Consider the following 20,328-nt stretch of genomic DNA (forward strand, 5'->3'; position numbering starts at 1 on the left):
TAAGTGCCATGAAGAAATGAATTGGGTGATGGTTCGGGTATGGACTGTCAGAGGATGAGACTGAATTCGTGCCAGCCGAGGCTGGTAATCAGGGAAGGCTTGGCTGAAAAGTTGAAATTTTTACTGAGACCTGAATGATGAAAAGCCAGAATGGAAACACCCAAGAGTAGGGGAGGAGGGAGCTGCATTTGGGGATGAGCTGACATGCTTAACTTTCCTTAGAGTTCTCTCCCACATTAAACAGCTTCCACAGTTTATATTTTAGGCATTTCTGCGAAGAACCTTTCAATGTTTTGTGACCAGGTATTAAATAGGTTATTATATATCGGAATGGTTTGGATGGATTTGCTGCAATCACAATCTTAAAGATCTATTTTCAAGCTTGAGCAATGAACTTATCACTCAGGGTTTTAACAGGAGACAAAAGCATACGTAATTCAAATAGAGAAACTTTTTTTTGAAAGATTTATTTCTTTTTATGACAAAGTCAGATATACAGAGAGGAGGAGAGGCAGAGAGGAAGATCTTCCATCCAATGATTCACTCCCCAAGCGAGCGCAATGGCCGGTGCTATGCCGATCTGAAGCCAGGAGCCAGGAACTTCCTCCAGGTCTCTCACACGGGTGCAGGGTCCCAAGGCTTTGGGCTGTCCTCAACTGCTTTCCCAGGCCACAAGCAGGGAGCTGGATGGGAAATGGAGCTGCCAGTATTAGAACTGGCACCCATATGGGATCCCGGCATGTTCAAGGCGACGACTTCAGCCACTAGGCCATGGCACCGGGCCCCAAATAGAGAAACTTTAATATGAATAATGGACTATGACGTAGAATTGGAGTAATGGAAGCTTGGCAAGTTAAGGCTAAAAATTCTAACAAATAAAAGAATTGCAGGTACTGGGTGCAGCCAGCAAGCCTTAGGAAGACTCGCTCAAAACTAAGATGCAGATCCTATTGGAAGGGATGAAATGATGGCAGAGTACTCAGCTGGGAACTCATTCAGAATTTGCCTTTTTGAAAGGGCTTCAAGGAAGTACTCTACCAACAGCACTACTCTGTGGAGCGCTCCTCAAGGGGATACCGAGATATGTGACCTTGTGAAAGTACAGGCACACCCACACTATCAGGGTGGGAGATTGTAGACACCCAGTATCCTTGCAGTGCCAACTACTGACATTTTAGCATTGTACCATCTGCTAAAGGATTGCAAATCTGGCAGTGAATGTGCATTCGGAGCTATGGAACAATAGATTGATAACTGACACAGAGCTAAATAATCTCAGCAAATTTCCAGGGGCAAGGCTGGAGGGATGGATGGTTTTAACCGCTGGACTAAAGAGCCTGAGATAGCTGGAAATCTCCACATATCCGGCAAGATGCCATTGAATAATTTTAAAAACTACACACTCAAATTCAACAAAACAACTACCTCAGTGCAGTGTGGGAGAAATATTACTCAACAGCATCTATGAGAGGCAGAGATCTGAGACCTGAACTGAATGCAGATCAGTGTGAGTCACTGGTATAATGAGGCTGCCCACAAAAAAAAAAAAAAGCCTTGATTCTGAACTGCATAAATTAAAGTATGATCAGGGACATAGACAGCTGCTCAGCCCAGATCGGAGTACACCGGGAAGGTTATGTTCAGTGACAGTAAGTGTGGCTGGCTATGGTGCAACTAACCCGATTTGAGTATTTATTTGATGGAGTTGTAAATTGAACACATCCAATGTTTCCTGCAGTCATCAGTCGTACCTGAGACACCCCTTTCCATCAAGTCCTCCATGACAGTTCCAACCTAAAGAAACCCTTTCCTTTTTGGAATTCTTATGGCAATTATTTTCAGAGTGTTTATTGGATAATTAAATTCCTCACAACTCTTATTATTATCTTGGATTATGTATATTCAATGGCATTATTAAAACTTACTGTCTAAAGAGAAACCACTGTTAATGTTTTGCTATAAATAATTTAATATTATCTTTATTATTTTGTCCCATATTAAATCCTTATTCGTATGATTTTACCAGACCTGAGGTGTTCTGGAAATACCTTTTGTCCCGTACTTTTTCAGTTCACATTGAATCATAAGCACAGTAGATAACAAGTTAGTGAAAGTAAAGTTACAGCAATAGTCTTTCTGGATTATTTCATTAAAATAAAATTGCTAAAAGAACATTTTCTTCATTAATCAGGCTACTATCATTTTTAGCATACCTCACAACTCAGTCATAACCCACTAAACTGTTGAGAATTTGCCACTGAAAACTGCTGGTTTAGGTAGTAAACTCCTTAACGTAAACAAGAACCTTATTCATCTTTACATCATCAGTACCTAGTGTAGTGTTTGTATTTAAGTGAAAGTTCAGTAAGCACATGTTCAACTGAATTAAAGATCTTCTAAACATGATGTCTCATCATCAACATCCTTACACAATCGAAAGTTGCACAGTGAACCCATGTCATGATTGTTCTTAATTTCTGTATCTCAGTATGTGGGCTGTTTTTACAACTTGGCAGGAGGAGACAAAGACAGACAGTGGAGTGTTTCATATGTTATAAAGGAGCCCAGGAATCCAGTACTGTTGCTAGTCAGAAGGAGTCTTTGTAAAATATTCTCCAAATGATCAAGGAAGGAGTGTTGTGCTGAAGACCTTCAGCACTTTAGAAATTGGTAATTATAAACTTCAAATGTGTATGATTAGGAGTAACCAATCACAGACCAAATTATTGGCACAGCATCAGGTATCATGCAGAAAAACAGAGAATTACAAATAGTCTGTTGACCCGATATGTTGTTATATTTGGTTACTTAAATAAAATGTGTTAGGAGAAAATTAATTTCTATATAGAACCAGTGCTTATCTGATGTTATTTTCAGCCTCTGAAAATAACTTGCTCTGAAAGTTTCTTGCATGAGCCAACACTGATGAGAAGTAACACAAAAATATTGATTTGTAGACATGATTTATATGGGTATTTTAGTGAAGTGTACACCAATAAGGTTTTCAACTCCACTCTGAATTTATTAAAACAGTGACAGTCAAACTTGGTTAAAATCACTTTCAAAATACCAGCAATTAATAGTTCAATAAAGACTTATTTAACAATGGCTGCGGGCCCGGCGCGGTGGCGCAAGTGGTTAAAGGTCCTCGCCTTGCACCCCCGGGATCCCATATGGGCGCCGGTTCTAATCCCGGCAGCCCCGCTTCCCTTCCAGCTCCCTGCCTGTGGCCTGGGAAAGCAGTCGAGGACAGCCCAAAGCTTTGGGACCCTGCACCCGCGTGGGAGACCCGGAAGAGGCTCCTGGCTTCGGATCAGCATAGTATCGGCCCGTTGCGCTCACTTGGGGAGTGAATCATCGGACGGAAGATCTTCCTCTCTGTCTCTCCTCTCTGTATATCCGCCTTTCCAATGAAAAAATAATAAAAATAAATCTTTAAAAAAAAAATAAAAAAAAAAAAACAATGGCTGCACACAGTAAATCTTAAAATTGATTTATATCAGTTCCTCTTCACATTTAGGACTTTGGCAAATTATGATAGATTTCAAAACTCATCATCTGATTCTGTTATGAGGTTCCTATGAATCTGATTTTTTCCCTAGCTTCTGGGATGTCTGAAGATATAATTAATGTGATGTGTGGTATTCTCAGTAGAGACTCCAGCCTTATAATAATTAATGTTTTATTCATTTCTCAGGAAGGTATTTATTGAGGCTCTCATTGTGCTAGACAAGCTACCAAGCCCTAAGGATATTTGTATTTCAAATGTTTGTCTTCAATATTTAGTGTTAAGTCAAGCAACTTAGACACATTAATATGTTACTTTGATTAAAAGTACTTAAACATTTATTGATCCTCAATCATTAAAAAATGGATCAGTTTCTATGTCATTTTTAACTTAGGCTAAGTCCCTGTTGTTGTTTTTTAGCAGAATCTAAAGTGTAAAATGCATTCGTCTTATAAATCATCTAACCGAATCATCACCTTTGAGAATTATTTCAAGAAATAGCATCAGTCGTGATATGCAAAGTAACTATAGTCAACACATTAAAATTCCATTTCTGGACAGCTGGAGTAACTAACAATCACAAAATTTACTCCCCTCAGTGAAATAATCCAAAAAGGAAAAATCAGTACAATGTGTGGAACAACCATTTTTAAGACATTGAACATTGGGCAACCCAAAACAGGGATCATGAAAGACAGAGAATAAATTAGAATATTCCTGTAGTTGCTCCATCTTACTTCCTTGAAGGTAAGAGGAGTCTCTGAGTTGTAAAGGAAGACCCAGGAAACCAGAAATCCCAGAACAAAGTAGCAGAAAATAGAGAGCTAAACTTTGAAAAAAGCTGCATGTGATTATCCTGTAGTGTTCAGTGAGTGCTGTTCATTGTGCATGTCAGGAAACCATCAAAGTCAAAGAAAGAACCGTAGGAAAAGATTTCCAGTGGTGCTGGAGCTCATCATAATAGACAATGAGTAGAGACTTAGACAGGCTTTCCTTAGCCTTAGAATCAAAAAAAAAATACCTACCATAGGTAGAAGGACCCAAACAAATCCCATTTTTTTCAGTATCTTACAGTCTCCTAGAGTGAATTTCAAGAATATATAAAATTGTATATAGATCAACTAAATGGGAAAAATCACCATGTTTGATATCTAACCAATATTACCAGGCATACAAAAAGAGAAAAACTGTGACTCACAAAGGGAGTAAAATTGATCCATCAAAAACCTACCCAGAATATTTTCAGATGTTAGACATGGCAAACATGAATATGAATTTGGTTAATATTTGAATTACTAAAGACTGAGAATTTTCCCACTTCAGAGAAAACCCACAGACCCAATAAATTCAATGAGCAATAAGTGTAAGAAAATGAAGACATTAAATAAAGGCATGCATAATTCGTTTAGTCAGAATCTATAGATAGATTTGTGTAAAAATGGATTTCAGACCAAAGAGCACTTCAGGAGTAAGCACCATTTTGTAATGATAAAGGGGTTAATTCATCTTGAGGCTGTAACAATCCTAAACCTTAGTGCCCTCAAATGCAGAGCTCCAAATTATATGAAGGTATATCTAGTTGAATTGCCATAACAAATAGACACATTCACAATCCTAATCAAAAATTCCAATACCACTTTCTCAGCAGTTAATTGAATAAGTAGACAAAAAAATCAGATTTAAAAAGTTATGTACAGCATTATTAATTAAGTTGATCTAATTGACATTTTAGACCACTCCAGTGAACACCAGAAACAGGAAACTCTGTTGAGAAACAACATTTAGGAACAAAACCAAAACAAAACAAAAAACAATAAGTTTAAAAGGATTCAGGTTATGGAAATTTTTTTTCCCTACAGTATTATTACACTTGAGTCAGTAAGCAGAAGGATTCTGGGAGTTTCAGGATGATTAATTACTGTGGTGATAAGTAATTCGTTGGCAAAAAAAATCAAAAAAAAACAAAATAGAAAGTGTACTGAATGAAAACAAAGTACAAAATACCAAAAGGTGTGCAGAGCTGTTGTAGTAGTTAGAAATTTATACCATGGTATTTGAATATGAAAAAAACAGTGTCTCAAATTAATGACCTTTTCACCTTAAGAAACGAGGAGAGGAAAATGAATTAATTTGAAAGTTTGTAGACTAAAAGAAGTAATTTTTTAATTAGACCAGAAGCACAGCAGAATTCACCATTATAACACTCTGAAACCGAACAAAAACACATCATGAGTTTTGTATGCACATGGAAAGGGTATCTGACAAAGTCCAACATCTATTATCATAAAATGTCAGCAAACTATGAGTAAAAGCTATCTTTGTCAACCTCATTTTCTACGAAATAGTTACAGTTGACATATTTAATAGTGAAAGCATACTTTCACCAAAGATAAATAAGACAATACAAGGGTGCTTCCAAATAATTATGTGAATTGTGAAAAGTGAATTTTTTAATGTGTACTTGGATCATCCTATTTTTGTATTATATATGTAAGTGGTTTCTTATTTCATTTTTAAAAAAGATTTGTTTATTATTATTGGGAAGGTAGACTTAGAGAGTAGAGACACAAAAACCTTCTGTCCTTTGGTTCACTTTCCAAGTGGCCACAATGGCTGGAGCTAAGCTGAAGCCAAGCTAAGCTAAGCTAGGCTGAAGCCAAGAGCGAAGAATTCTTCCACATCTCCCATGCAGGCACAGGGTCTCAAGGCTTTGGACCATGCTCTATTGCTTTCCCAGGCTACAAGCAGGGAACTGGATCAGAAGTGAAGATGCTGGGACATGAACTGGCACCCATATGGAATGTTGGCACTTGAAGGTATAGGATTAGCCAGTTGAGCTATCGCAGCAGCACCTCCTGTTTGATTTTTGAAGACCGCTTGTGTGCATGTGTTTCAGAAACTTTTCACACCCAAAATAAGCTTTTCTTTTGAAATCCATTTTCCAGGTTAAGAATGTTTTACTGCTGTAGTTTTAATGATCTATGATCTCTTTAAAATTTTACTATACATGTGTGAAATGATAATTTTTCCATTCAATTATTGTTTGTGATCATTGTATTCCCACTAAACTAAGGTCTTTATGCTTTTTACTTGTTAAACTTATTCAGTGATTAAAAAAAGAACAAGAGTTTGAATTTTCAAGAACTTTTTGAAACTTCTTTATATGCTCACTGTTAAGATTTGCATGATCTTACTAACCACTTACAAGAAAAAAAGGCATGCATATTTAAAAAGACATAAAGCTGTCCTAATTATCAATCTGATTTCCGTGTAGAAATTTAATGGACTCTACAAAATGGTTACTAGAACTAATAAGTGAATTTAATCTGGTTCACAAGAGGTAAAATTGATATATTAAGTCGATTTTACCTTCATAAACCAGCAATAAACAGATGTTAAGAACGGTATCATTTGTAATGCCATCAAAAACATGGAAAGTGTAGGGATAATTGTGAACAAGCTAAGACTTATGCAAAACAATTTTGTAATCTGCAAACTATGAGCCATTGCTGGGAGAAATTTATGAATATCTTAAGAATAAACAAATTGAAATACAGTCTGTTCATGGCACAGAAGATTTAGTATTTTTAAAATACCAGTGTTCTTCAAGTATATGTAAAGGTTAAATGCATTTCTAATCCAATTTCCAAAAGAAAGAGGCAGAGTGTGTGTGTGTGTCTGTAAAAACTGCTCAAAAATTCGTAAGAATGATATAGAATAGCTAAAACAGCTTTGGAAAATAGCAGACTAGAGAGTGAATACTGCCTGCTTTCAAGAATTCTTGTGAAGCAAATGAAATCAATACATGTAGTCTTGATCTAATAATAGACAAATACATCAGTGGAACAAGATGGAGAACCCAGTAGTAAATAGATCCACACATAAAAATTGATTTTTAATGAAAACTCAACTGTAAAGAAAGGACTGATTTTTTTAAAACAAATGATGCTGGAATAATGCATATGTGAGCAATTAACATATACTCACATACAAAAGATAATTAGATGGAGAGTAAGCCTAAACATAAAACTTATTACAAAGAACCTAGGAGAAAATCTTTATGACTTTGGGTTAGTCAACATATGACCCTAAAAGTACAACCCATAAAAGAAAAAAATACATTGGACTTCATCACAATTAAAACTTCATTCTTGAAAGATATATTTAAGAGAATGGAAAAAGAAGCCATATACTAGGACAAACAAATTTCCAGAAACTATGTCTAACAAAGGATCTACATCTAAAATATACAAGGTAATTCCAAAAGCTCATGAAATGTGTATTATTTTAAGAACTGCAGGTGGGTTTTAAATTTTTTTTTGCAACAAATAAGCTTAATTTTATTTATATGTAAACTTCATAAAGCAGCCTCATATATAAAGAAAACTGAAAACTTGCTAGTTAAAAATATTCTCAATAGACAAAAAATTTGAACAGACGTTTCACAGAAGAAGATATAACATGACGAATAAACACAAAAAATTTTTACTGCCATTAATCACTAGGGAAATACAAATGAAAAGCACAAGGAGGTGTAACAGAATATACCAAGTGTTGAAGATAATGTTGAGAATGTGGAGAAGGAAAATCCTTGTAAATTGTTGGTGATGAAAATGGTGTATAGAGTTAGTTCAGCATGATGGTTCCAGGACTAAATCCTCTCCTTACAAGCGCTGGGATCCCCTATGGGCACCTGTTCATGTCCCAGCTGCTCTGCTTCCCATCCAACTACCTTCTTGTGGCGCTGGAAAACAGTAGAGGGTGGCCCAAAGCCCTGGGACCCTGCACATGTGTGAGACCCTGAAGAAGCTCTTGGCTCCTGGCTTTGAGGAGCCAGCTGGGTTACAATCACTTGGGGAGTTTACCAGCAGATGAGAGATCTTTCTCTCTGTCTCTTCTGTCTGTAAATCTAATCTGTCTTTCCAATAAAAATAAACCTTAAAAAAAACTAGCATATACTCATCATGTAAAATAATGACTCAAAAATAGATTTATTTTATAATCTAGCAGTTCCACAACAGGGTACACATTCAAGAGAAATGAAATCAGTATCTTGAAGGATGTCCACACTCCCATGTTCATTGCAACAGTATTCACAGTAGTCAAGTCCAAAATATAAGAAATAGCTTTCCACTGAGTGATGAATGGATAAAGAAATTATGATACATATATGCGGTAAAGTATTAATAGCCACAGAAAAGAAGAAAACCCTAGGAGATTTTGTAACAGCATGGATGGACTAGAAGGACACCAGACTGAATTAAATTAGTCAGATACAAAAAGACAAAAAAATTAATGTGTAGAGTCTTTAAAAATTGAATTTTAGAAGCAGAGAGAAGAGTGATGGTTACTGCATGCTGCAGGGTAAAGGAAGTAGACAGATGTTGGTGGAAGGGTGGGACATTTCAGTGATGAAGTAAGTTCTTGAGACTCAATGTGCTATTTGGGTGCTGATGGTGTCGTCTTTATCTGGACAGTGATAGTCATCACACAGTGTATGTCAAGTCATCCCATGGTACATCTTGTATGTAGTCAGTCTTTAATTGTTAGATTTTTTTTTAAATGAAGGGAAAAAAAAAGATCCTGATTTTCAGTCAGATAGAAAGGCTTTCTTTCTAAACTGTTGATGTCCTCATGTGGATCTGAATCACTTTTTAAAGCCTGGATCCCTTTATTCCAAAAATGACTGCCTTACATTAGCTTCAAGCCTAAAGTTTCCAATTCAGTATCACTGGAATGCACTGACTTGTTCTTGTAGGTCTGAATCGGCTGCTCACCAATGGCTCCTATGAAGCTGCATTTCCCTTGCACGAGGTATTGTACTGACTTCTTATCTTTCTTGCAACTTTTTATGGAAAAAAATCATCTTCTAGGGATAGTTGTTCATTAAATTTGTGGAAACTGTTCAGCGTGCACTTCATTTCTTCAGTAGGTCATTAGAGAGGGTCTACTTTCTTATATTCCCCCCATATTGATTTATGTCTCTATCTTTTTATTAAAGTATTTGCAAGGATACTTGAATGAAGAGTCATTCATGAGTTCAGAGGAATAGCTTAAGGAAGCTTAAGTTGTAAAATCAGAAAGCGATTGAAATTTTACATGAGGCACCAGAAACAAAAGGAAAATTTTCTTGGAAGAAAGTCTTAGCCCAAAACAAATTTAAAGCTAGTCCTTGAAAGCGTGGGAAGAACTCATGTTATACAATCTCCGATTAGTCAAAGGATGATGTGTGGAAATCAATAGTATCATATTCACCATTATAAGATTATAAATGTTAATATTCTCCTCGTTTCCCATGTGGTCTTTGTCATGAATAATGTCTTCATAGGCATAACTATGATTACACCTTTTTCCCCACTAAATCTTAGAACAGTTTAAGGTAGTAGTCTCCCATGCATAGGTTTTCAGAATCATAAACCTCATATTTATTTGGAGTTTATTGTTCTTTTCATGGTTCGGAGTCACCGACCCCTCATCAGTTGCGGCATGGTACATGAACTACAGTGGTACCTGCCCTCTGGGATTCCGCGGTGCAGGCCACAGGGAGGCTGGCAGTGTGATTTTTAGTAAATTTCTCTTAGAATCAGTCCCAATAATTTCTTAGCAAACTTTGGAGAATATACATTTTTTTTCCAGCTTACAGTGTTTCTTTTCTTGGTTTTAAACACCAGGTAGAAGGTACAGCACAGCTCCTGAAGCCTTATTGAGAAAACTGAAAGCTGTGATCTGAGACTGTATTTACCGACTGTCCCGAAACATTTTTAGAATGCTCCTTTTAGAATAACAGAAGCACACGTTCTGACAGGAAGGTTTGCCAGAGCCATGCACAGGTGTTTCTGAACAGATTTCTTTCAAAGCATCATGTCGCTTCTTGCATTCGTTAGTCGGCTTTGCCCAGGAAGGCATTGCAGTGTATCCCACCATTCCCAGTTCTGCAGTGTCCGAGCTCTGGGAGCAGAGTGGGTGGACAGGCAGCAGAGGGTGGAACAGTCACAGCTAATGAGACCCAAACAGAATACAGTCTTCTCTGTGACTTTCATATCTCAGTAAAGCCCTGTGTCCTACAAGAAGGAAATCATTTCCAAATTAGTAAGCAGCCAACAATAAAAATACCATGGCTCTTTTAGCTTTTTATTCTCAGCTTAACCTGATTATGTTATTGAACCTCATAACAACATTTGGAGGCAGGAATGGCAGTTATTGCTGCTTTTGTTTCATGTTAATTTAAATGGGGATTTAGAAAAAGGTTAAGGCTACTCTATATCACACCCTAAGTTGGTATTGAACCAAGACAATGCTGAGTTGTTTTTTTTTTTTAACCTACTAACCTGCAAAAAATACTCACCTCTCAGACTTTGATTTGTTTGATGAGGTGTTTGAATTAAACTTCACTTACTGGAATTCTGCAGTGACTTCCAACTTTCGTCTTCCAGGATTTTCTTGTAGTTGAGGATATGTGTAAAGGTTACAGCTGTAAGCTAATCAGCGATTATCTTGTGAGAGAAGTAGGGTCTAGACTGTGTGCCAAGCACTTGATTCATCCAAAGCGGGGAAGAAAATAATGAGACAGGTAATATTAGTTCCGTTATGGATTGGGAAACCAAGGCTTGAACATTGAGGAGGTTTGCCAAAGATTTCCTGGCTCAAAGCAGTAGAACCAGATTTGAGCTGAATTCAAACTTAGCTGATTCTAGCAACCTTGAGTGTTTTTTTGTTTGTTTGTTTACTAGATAAGATTAGAAAAGACATCGTCCAGAATAACACAGCAAACTACCTTTCCTTTAATAGGAAAAAAAAATTACTTTTCTTGCGTTATCATCCCTATTGCTACTGTGTCATAAGAGACTGATATTGGCAGCAGCATTCCCTTATATTCTTTGTGGTTACTACCTCACTGGCAGTGGTATTTTTATCCCAGGGGAGTTACAGAAGTAAAAACTCCATTCGAACCCACGGAGCAGTAAACCACCGACACCTGCTGTACGAGTGCTGGGCTTCCTGGGGCGTATGGTATAAATACCAGCCTTTGGACCTTGTGAGGTGAGTTATTAACCAGCTGAAAATGCAATACGTTTGCAGAGTGATGAGCACAGACTGTCAGCTGAGACAAGGCAGCAGTGGAGGGGGGGAAAAAGATGGTTAAGTTCATGGCTGTGGCTCAAATCTGACTTCTTCCCAAGAGAGCAGTTTATCAAAGGACATAGGTTGCTCTGTAGAAATCGATGCTCCCTCTTCTAAGAATAGTGTTTTCCTTCAAAACGGCCTTAGAGAGGGACCTGAAGGGACATAGGAGATCAGCCAGGCCTCCAGCAAAACTCAATAAAGAGCGGATCACCCAGATCATCTGTGTGGCTTACTGACAAGTTGTCCTAGGAGAAAGAGAACATTGCTTTACCTAGGTTGGTGACAAAATAATATATTATTTACCACAGGCCAGGCTGAGCTTCCCAAATCCAGAAAAATGCTACAAAATCTGAAACTTTTTGATCATACCAACATGATGCCCTAAGTAGAAAATTCCACTCCTGACCTCACATGACAGGTTGCAATCAAAATGCAGGTACACCAAAAATACTGTGTAAAATTACTTTCATCCTGTGTGGATATGACATATAAGACACATAAAGAAGTTTTGTGTTTTGGCTTGGCTCCTATCTATAGGACATCTCATTAAAGATATACAAATACTTAAAAAACAGAAATATATGCAAAGCCCAAACATTTCTGATCCCAAACTCATTGGATAAAGGGTCCTCAACCTGTCTTATGGAAATAGGAAATCTGTGATACTTTAAGTTCAATACATTTCAAGATTATTTTTATTTTTATTTAAAGCCAATAGCCATTAAAGATTATATTGATCAACAGATCACAAGTATAAACTTTTAATGCAGGATAACTGATGTTTCTTGGGCCATCCATCTCTTCCAAACTTGCTGCCATGGTAGCACTATGCCCTGGCACCTCATTATTTATATGGAGTCTGGTGATTAAGACTGGGTAGTAACAAACCACTCTTCATGGATTCCTCATTAAAGAGAAAGTTGTCCCTAATTTCCTAGACTAGCTGACTATATTTCACTTATATTCAGTTCCTAAAAAGTGAGCCCAGGAGGAAGAATCAAAAAGACAATTCACTTGAAATTTCCTTTCTGTGAGAAGTCGTGCTTCATAACAAAGCCCTTGTTATTTTGCTACCTGATCTTTACTTCAATGTTGCCAAGGGAGTGATGAATTATATGCCATTGATGATGGAGGTGACTAGAAAATATTCTCTGAGATCATTTTCCATAATCCAGACTCAAAGCATGATAAACAGTATGGAAATTTAAAAAAAAAATGCCTATCTTCCCAATCTCAGTCTCGAATGACAGAATTACACTGATTGGAAATTACAACCCATGGCTGTAGGCAAACTGCTTTCCATCCAGGACGGCGCTGATTAAAATTCTGTGGTTAGCCAACGAATATGAATTAATTATTCACTGCATTTGTCGTATGATGCTAAATACTATCAGAAACCATGATGTCTGGCTTTGAAAAAGTCAGTGTTTCCTCTGGAAAAGCAGATCCTGTATAATGGGGACAACTAGAAAGAAAAAAAAAAAATGAGTCACCAACATCCACAGCCTCTGAGTCAGCATCCTTGCGAGGTGTTTACAGACCTGAGCCCTGGATGAGCAGGGACCCTGGGGTTGGCCAGAAGAAGGGTAATGTGATGAAGCCTTGAGTAGCCAGACCTTTTAGAGCAGCTTAAGAATCTTTAGTCTTAAAACAGCAAAACTCTTTTCACTTCCTCCATATCTCAGTAATCTGACCACAGCCCAGTCTCCCAGTACCTGTTTGCCACTCTGGCTACCTTCACCTATTATTGGAATCATGACAGGTACCCCTGATGCAGTCTCCATGTTGATCCATTCCATTCATTCAGCCTTGTCTATGCATGTTCTTTTATGGAAAGGCTAATTCTATTCCCAGTATGGAAGAATAAGAGAAGAAAGCGAAGTCCATCACCTGATAGGATCAAAGGCTTCATTCCTTTACCTTATGTTGTATGCCTTTCACCGGAGATGCCACTGCAAAGTAAAATGGTTGCGCAGAGTATGATGGTATGCAACTGTACACATGTCACTGTCACTGTCGAGGCTGTTTTGTCTTAAACAGGCGGTACTTTGGAGAGAAGATTGGACTCTATTTTGCGTGGTTGGGCTGGTATACTGGCATGCTCTTCCCAGCTGCCTTCATTGGACTGTTCGTCTTTTTGTATGGAGTCACCACTCTGGATCACTGCCAAGTCAGGTACGGGGCTTTCCTGGGTGAGCCCACACCTTTGCTTAGGATTTCAAGATAGCTATTTACGCTGTACATGTGTTCACAGACCGTGACCACACTTGATATTAGCTTCCTTTCCCATCTGTCAAGGAAAATTCACTAGGTTCTCTCCATCTCCTGTTCTTGAGGCTGTGTTCTTCGGGTACCATGATGGCAAACGTTACCCTTACAGACATATGGAACACATCACTTTCATTCACTGGCTTTAAGGATGCTCTGTCTGCCTTTTTGAAATTCTCTTCCAATGATACTGTGCAATAGTGGTCTAATGATCCTTTTTCATGAACTGTGTATTTTTACAAAGGTCTTTAAACCTAAGCTAGAAATTTCACCATCTTGCTAGTACATTGGGAATGATTTAGTGTTTATGGTCTTTTTTGCCTTGATTCTCTCACCAGAATATAATTTTATGTATTTATATAAATTATATCACAAAGCTGGAAAATGATCTGAAATAATGAATGTGCCTCTCAAAAATTACAGAAATGAAAGGGAGTGACTGAGCCTCCCACATACAGAAGTATTTTACTTTCTGTAAAAGACAGGCATTGTCAAATATCTTGTTATTATCAAAATTCAATATGAAGTTACTTTAGATCTGTGAAATGTTATGAAGGACTTTGGTATAATTTAGAGAATAAAAGCCACTGTTTTGCCTCATATATTTTCCTGAATTTAACTTATTAATATGTTAAGGTAGGGTACAGCCTCATAAATAAGTAGATCTATCAAATTATTTAAATGTGCTGGATCTTGTTTATATTAATATGAGATAAAGCTAAGAAGCTTCTGAGGGCAAAAAAATTATCTATTGGGTCTTATTTGTTAGGACATTTTAGTAAAGTTGGAGGGAGACCAATGAATGGTATCCTCACAACACAGTCCTCTTCTGCTCTCTTTTCCAGTAAAGAAGTCTGCCAAGCTACAGATATCATCATGTGTCCTGTGTGCGATAAGTACTGTCCATTCATGAGGCTGTCAGACAGCTGTGTCTATGCCAAGGTATTTTATTTCAGCAGCGTGTTAAGTGGATTGCATTTAACTTAACATGCACCTTCCTGAGGTTCCTGGATGGCCGTGTCCTCTCTGCCCTTTCCAGCCTTTGACTCTCAAATGAACGTTACAGGATAGACTTGTCTCTATCATCTAGCATTCTAATGTGAAAATCTTTTCTCATGTCTATGTATTTAAAAGATAAGGCTCTAGGCGTCAACACAAGAAGCTGAAATGTGGCAACGTGATAAAAGCATTGGTTAGAAAAAGTTCAAATTTTTTTGTTATTTAGAGTGATTTTTTTTATTATTACTATTGACATGTCAGGCAGTGATACAGGTTGGGTTAATAAGTTCAGTGGCAATCAATGTGGTTTTGCCCTTTGTATATAGAAAGATCTACATACGTTATCTTTCACATTTTAAAATGTCAATGTGAGCTGGGTGTGTAGGTTTCACCAGATTGCCAAAGCAGAAAAAAAGACTAGAGTCTCCAAGTCTCCACTGCAGCATTCTGTAACTAATCTGAGGCTCTGCATACATGTGTTATGTATGCTGGAGACACCTGTTTTATGTAGGTTTAAGTTTTGACTGTTTGTTACCACTTAGCTGTCTGGATGCAGGTTAGTCATCTCTGTGAGCCTCAGTTTTGTCATTTGTAATAATGACAATAATTCAGATGAAATATACATTGAGCAAAGTATTTAGCCATAGTGAAGTCCCAGGAAATCACATCCACCATGATTCTCCCTCTCTCATTTATCATTGTTGCCAACAAGACCTCCAGAAGTCCAGATTAGCTTAGCTCCTCACTTACTGAGTGCTGCTCACTTATATCTTTTCTGAGAGTGAATTTTCCAGTTTTTAAAATACAGGCAGTGTTACCAGCAAAGCGCAGTTGGTTCTCTCCTCAACTTACTGTAGAAATAAAAAGCCAGGAGTCTGTTGCAGACAGAGAAGTTTTATTCGTGAAGTGATGCTGAAGATGGACGTTGAAAGGAGAGGAATAGGGAAAGAACCTCCTGCAAGAGGGCCAGGAGATGGGATGCCTTTTGAAAGGAGAGTGGGTGAGACACTGAAATTTCAGGATGTGTCCCAGGTTTTTTTAAGCATTCCTTGACTCCTTCTGGTCTGGGTGGAAACCTGCAAGAAGACATTCCCTATTGGTGGCCTATCAACCAATTAGGAATGCCTGTGCAATTCGAGTGTCACATGCTTCAAGATGTGGCCAAGATTTTAGCCGGTTTGAATGGTCTCAGATAACAGGGCAGGGATTTGAAGCGGCAGTTAAGATGCCTCTTGGGATGCTTGTATCCAATGTCTAAATCGTGGGTTTGAGTCCCGGCTCTGCTTCCAGTTCTAGCTTCCTGGTAATGTGTATCCTGGGAGACAGCAAATAAAGATTCAGGTACTGGGTTTGCTGGCACCCACATGGGAATCCCCGATTGCACGACAGCCTCCCAGCCTCAGCCTCAGCCTGGCCTACCTCTGGCTGTTGCACACGTACTAGGAAATGAATCAGCAGATCTCTCTTTTCTTTATAAATAAAATGAAAAGAAATATTTTTATAAGTCTAAATTTAGGGGATATGTCTTCTCTCCTCCACATCCCACTGTCATGGCATGAAGATCAAACAAGACAGTAGAAGTATTTTTTCAAAATAGACATAACACAAATGACTTTTGAATGCCCTTTATTATGGTGTGCTTTACTTTATTAAACTATTAGGTATATTCATTGGATTGCTGGAGCTGATTTTACTAAGCAGGGGCAGTGTCACTAATACAAAACAAGAGCTGGGATAGGGCTGATGAACCCATAGCCTATTGATTTACCCACACTCTACAATTAAAGGAGCTGGCAAATTTTATTCAATCTCTGTCATTACTCAGCTGAGATGTCTCTTCTTTCTCTGCGGGCATTGTGGAGTTTATTCACTTTGGATTACAGAACACTTACTAGGCAGCTGGAGAACCATCCGTTCATCCAGCATGTGTTTAGTACCCCAGGTGGCCTGTCTTTCTGGGAGCAGCCCAAAGCACAGCACTCATCTGTGATTTTGCAAAGATTTAGACTCTTACTATGTTCTGCTGGGACCCAGAAAAGGACAAAATGTTCTCCCTATCTTTGGAGAGAACACAGATAGAACCAAGTGGATGAAGACTAATCTAGCAAGGTGACCTTAAAAAATACAGAGTTGATGATGATCTATTTTTCTCAGTAATTTTATTTAAAATCATGGGTTAAGGCTGGATGACTACAGCTTTAAAATCTTACTTTTAAAGATCTGAAATAGAAGCCAATTTTGTGTAGGGGGTTACATTCTCTATTTTGTTTTCAGGTAAAAAGATACAGTGAATTATCAAGGAGATGATTTATTAGAAGGATCATCATGAATAGGTCAGAGTGTTCAGTTTTATCAGGGTTGCTTAAGTTCTAAAATAATAAGTTACAACCAGGAAAAAGTCACTGTAATAGCTGGACAACATGTGTTTTTAACTTCTGGTTCTCACAACAACTTCAAGGTAGTTGGGATTATTCCTACTTTTGCTTGGAGAAGTATAAGTCATTCATGGTTACACAGCACTTTTTGGTTTATCCCGGTGTAATTCTTGACCATGATACCACACTAAGGGATGCAATGTTTAGATTCTAAATTTAATGTTAGGATCTTGCTGGGAAACTTAATGAAGTAAAAGCCTAAAAGCCTCAGAATGACAGGACTAGAGTTACACAGAATTTCCTTTAGAAATGCTAGTTATGGTCCAAGTGATTTCCTGGCCCTGGAGGGACACAGATGCATTCAATCCAACAGGAGCTCAGATGTGACCCATCAGCACCTATTCTGCCGATCGGGGATATTTATCCTGTACCCTTACATTTGCAAGAGAAACCCAACTCTAACTGGCTTCAAATGAGAGACATTTACAGGAGGCAACTCACACTTTCTGAACATGAGAGCTTCACAACCTAAAACTGTGCCTGCAAGCTAGCAGGAGGCAGTGCCCACCTGTCGACATGATCATCTCGACACAGGCTGTCTGCACTAGAGGGAGATCCCATGACCTTACCCCTCCTGATTTCACTTTCTCCAAAATTGATAATTAGAGCAGAAAACATTCTCTTCCCAAAGTGTTTCATGTAAGTCCCAGGGAAGTGCTCTGATTGGTTCTGTTTTGAGCCATGTGCCCCTTGGGATCATCAAGAGAGAGAGAAAGAGAGAGAGAGAAAGAGAGAGAATGAGTCTGTTCCCCAGAGAAGGGAGAATGGAGAAAAGATGACCTGGGCAGCCAAAAAAATAAAAGCAAGCTCAATCTATTTCAGATAAGATCCTGATAGTGCAAGCTACAACTGCTATCATCTCCCAGTAAACACCCAGAGAATGTGTGTGTACAGACCAAGTGCATAACCACTGGGGCTTTCAGACTTGCTTTAATGTTGGGTATCAACACACTCTTACAGCATTTGCTTCCTCTGGACTAAGAGATAGATAGGATATAGGCATTTGTCTCACCTCACATTCTTTTGAAGGCTACCGGTATCTCCTGTATGCAAAGAGAGCTTTTAGAAGAAACTAAAATAATTCACACTGTGATATAACAGCAAAAAACCTGTTTATACCTTACATGTTCTCCAAAGGACAATAAAGTCTACTTTTAGGGAACTATAAAATACAAACAAAAAAGTTGTGCTTTATGAAACTACCAGACATCATTTCAGTTTGGCACAGACATTCGTGAGATTTATAGTGGAGGCGGAAACGAGCTTGACAGTTTGGCAGTGAGGCTAGACATTTTTGCTTTTTGCTGTGATGTTTGCAATGGAATATATTATCCTAGAGACAAAATATTGCTGGCTGTCTTTGTGTTACGTTCAGCAGGTAAATATAGTGATTACCTGAGGCTTTGGCAAAGGTGGGAGTGGGCTTAATTCACATTTCTGCTCTTGCATCTGTATGATATAGGCATACAGAGAATATCCCACAAGTGCTTGCTCAATACTATACACAAAAATAGCTGTGTTTTCCAAGTGAACAAGTGAAGCCTTGAGAATCATCCTTGGGGAGTTGGAAACCTTTCAAGGAACAACTGTAATACCCCTCTGAACTAAATATAGCCACCTGTATATTCCTTCAATATGTATATGGGTAAAAAATTTGAAATTTATAAAAGGGAATGTTTAGTAGCACAACTATGGCTGCAAATAAATATCCAAATATGATAATTACCTAAAGAGAACAAATTCTTCTTTTCTATATCTGCACCATTTCTAAGTTAGAGGAAATCCCTTTTTATAATCCAAAAGCAATATCTCCCCCTTGGAAAAACTTTGTAAAACTCATGGTCTCATCACAACTCTTTTCATAGAACCATTTAAAATGTGAGTTAATATATTATAACTGAGAAAGTGGCATAACATGGATGCATGTTGTTCCCAGGTGACCCACCTTTTTGACAACGGAGCCACTGTCTTCTTTGCGGTTTTCATGGCAGTCTGGGGTAAGTGTCCTTCCACCGCAAAACCCAAGTTCTCCCCGTGTGCTCCATTGTGTTACCTTTGGGTGGGAAAAGGGGAGCTTGAGTAAGTGGAATTCATTTTTCTGTGAGCAACAAGGTAGTGAGTCATTTATTTGGTTTATCTTAGAAGTGTGAGAGAAATACGTCTGATTTCTCTTAAATCTTCAGCAGCTTCATCAGTATTTCATTACTAAAGTCACCTTCACCTTCTGCCAAAGAGAAAAAAAAAAAGCTTAGAGCTCAGCAGCTCTTCAGTCGGGGGAAAAACAGGATTCCATCTCAGGATGTGCAGGACTTGCTGTTGTGAGTGGCTGGTGTATGAAAACGGCAAGCTTTTTTCCAACTCTGCACATAATGACATCCTATAGACAAAAGTTGTTCTGGGGGCTGAATTGAGTCTACCCATACCTGTTCAGGCTGTTCAGGGTCTTTGGAAGGAGCAGGACTTGGTTGAAATCTCAATTTCTCCACATACTAAACTGTGTAGTTTGGAGAAAGTTACAAGAAACACTCTGTAATACAATAAATATAATAACACCTCATAGTCAAATAATTATCAAGCTTTAATTCAATGCTACAATAAGACAGATTCATAGTAAACAGTTCATTTTGCTTATCTCTGAAAAGGAGACCTTGTGGAATAGTAAGCAAACAGTGATGGGAAACAAACTCAAATTGCTATACATTTTCAGTTTGATTTGAAATGCTTATCATTATGACACATTTATCCTATAACTTAAAAATGCCAAAATCTGAATTTTGATGTTTACAAAGCTGTAGTAACTTTGGCTCATCTTGTCCCTTGCGTCTGGAATTGGATTATTATTCCAAGCCCAGCTTAGATGTCATCTGCTCTGGCCAGGAGATGTCTTCCTCCTCTGAACTTCCATAGCACCCAGTTTTTATAGGACACTTGTACGCACAACTTTCGCATGCACAACTTTTCTTGCCTGGAGGTATGTGGTCGTTGAGGATGGTT

At 38.1% G+C, this 20,328-nt stretch overlaps 1 protein-coding gene across 1 annotated transcript in view; it reads left to right on the forward strand.

Annotated features, from left to right (window-relative positions):
• The window catches only part of ANO4 (anoctamin 4), a 147,129-nt gene that overhangs the window by 80,665 nt on the left and 46,136 nt on the right, over positions 1–20,328 (forward strand). Inside the window, exons 9-13 of the mRNA XM_040990900.1 lie at positions 9,267–9,322; positions 11,427–11,548; positions 13,673–13,807; positions 14,746–14,842; positions 19,271–19,331. Coding sequence (XP_040846834.1) covers positions 9,267–9,322; positions 11,427–11,548; positions 13,673–13,807; positions 14,746–14,842; positions 19,271–19,331 — 471 coding nt within the window. The remainder of the gene's footprint in view (positions 1–9,266; positions 9,323–11,426; positions 11,549–13,672; positions 13,808–14,745; positions 14,843–19,270; positions 19,332–20,328) is intronic.

This window comes from Ochotona curzoniae, unplaced genomic scaffold (genome assembly GCF_017591425.1).
Source record: "Ochotona curzoniae isolate NIBS_2020 unplaced genomic scaffold, NIBS_Ocur_1.0 contig_1014, whole genome shotgun sequence".
Taxonomy (NCBI): Eukaryota; Metazoa; Chordata; class Mammalia; order Lagomorpha; family Ochotonidae; genus Ochotona; species Ochotona curzoniae.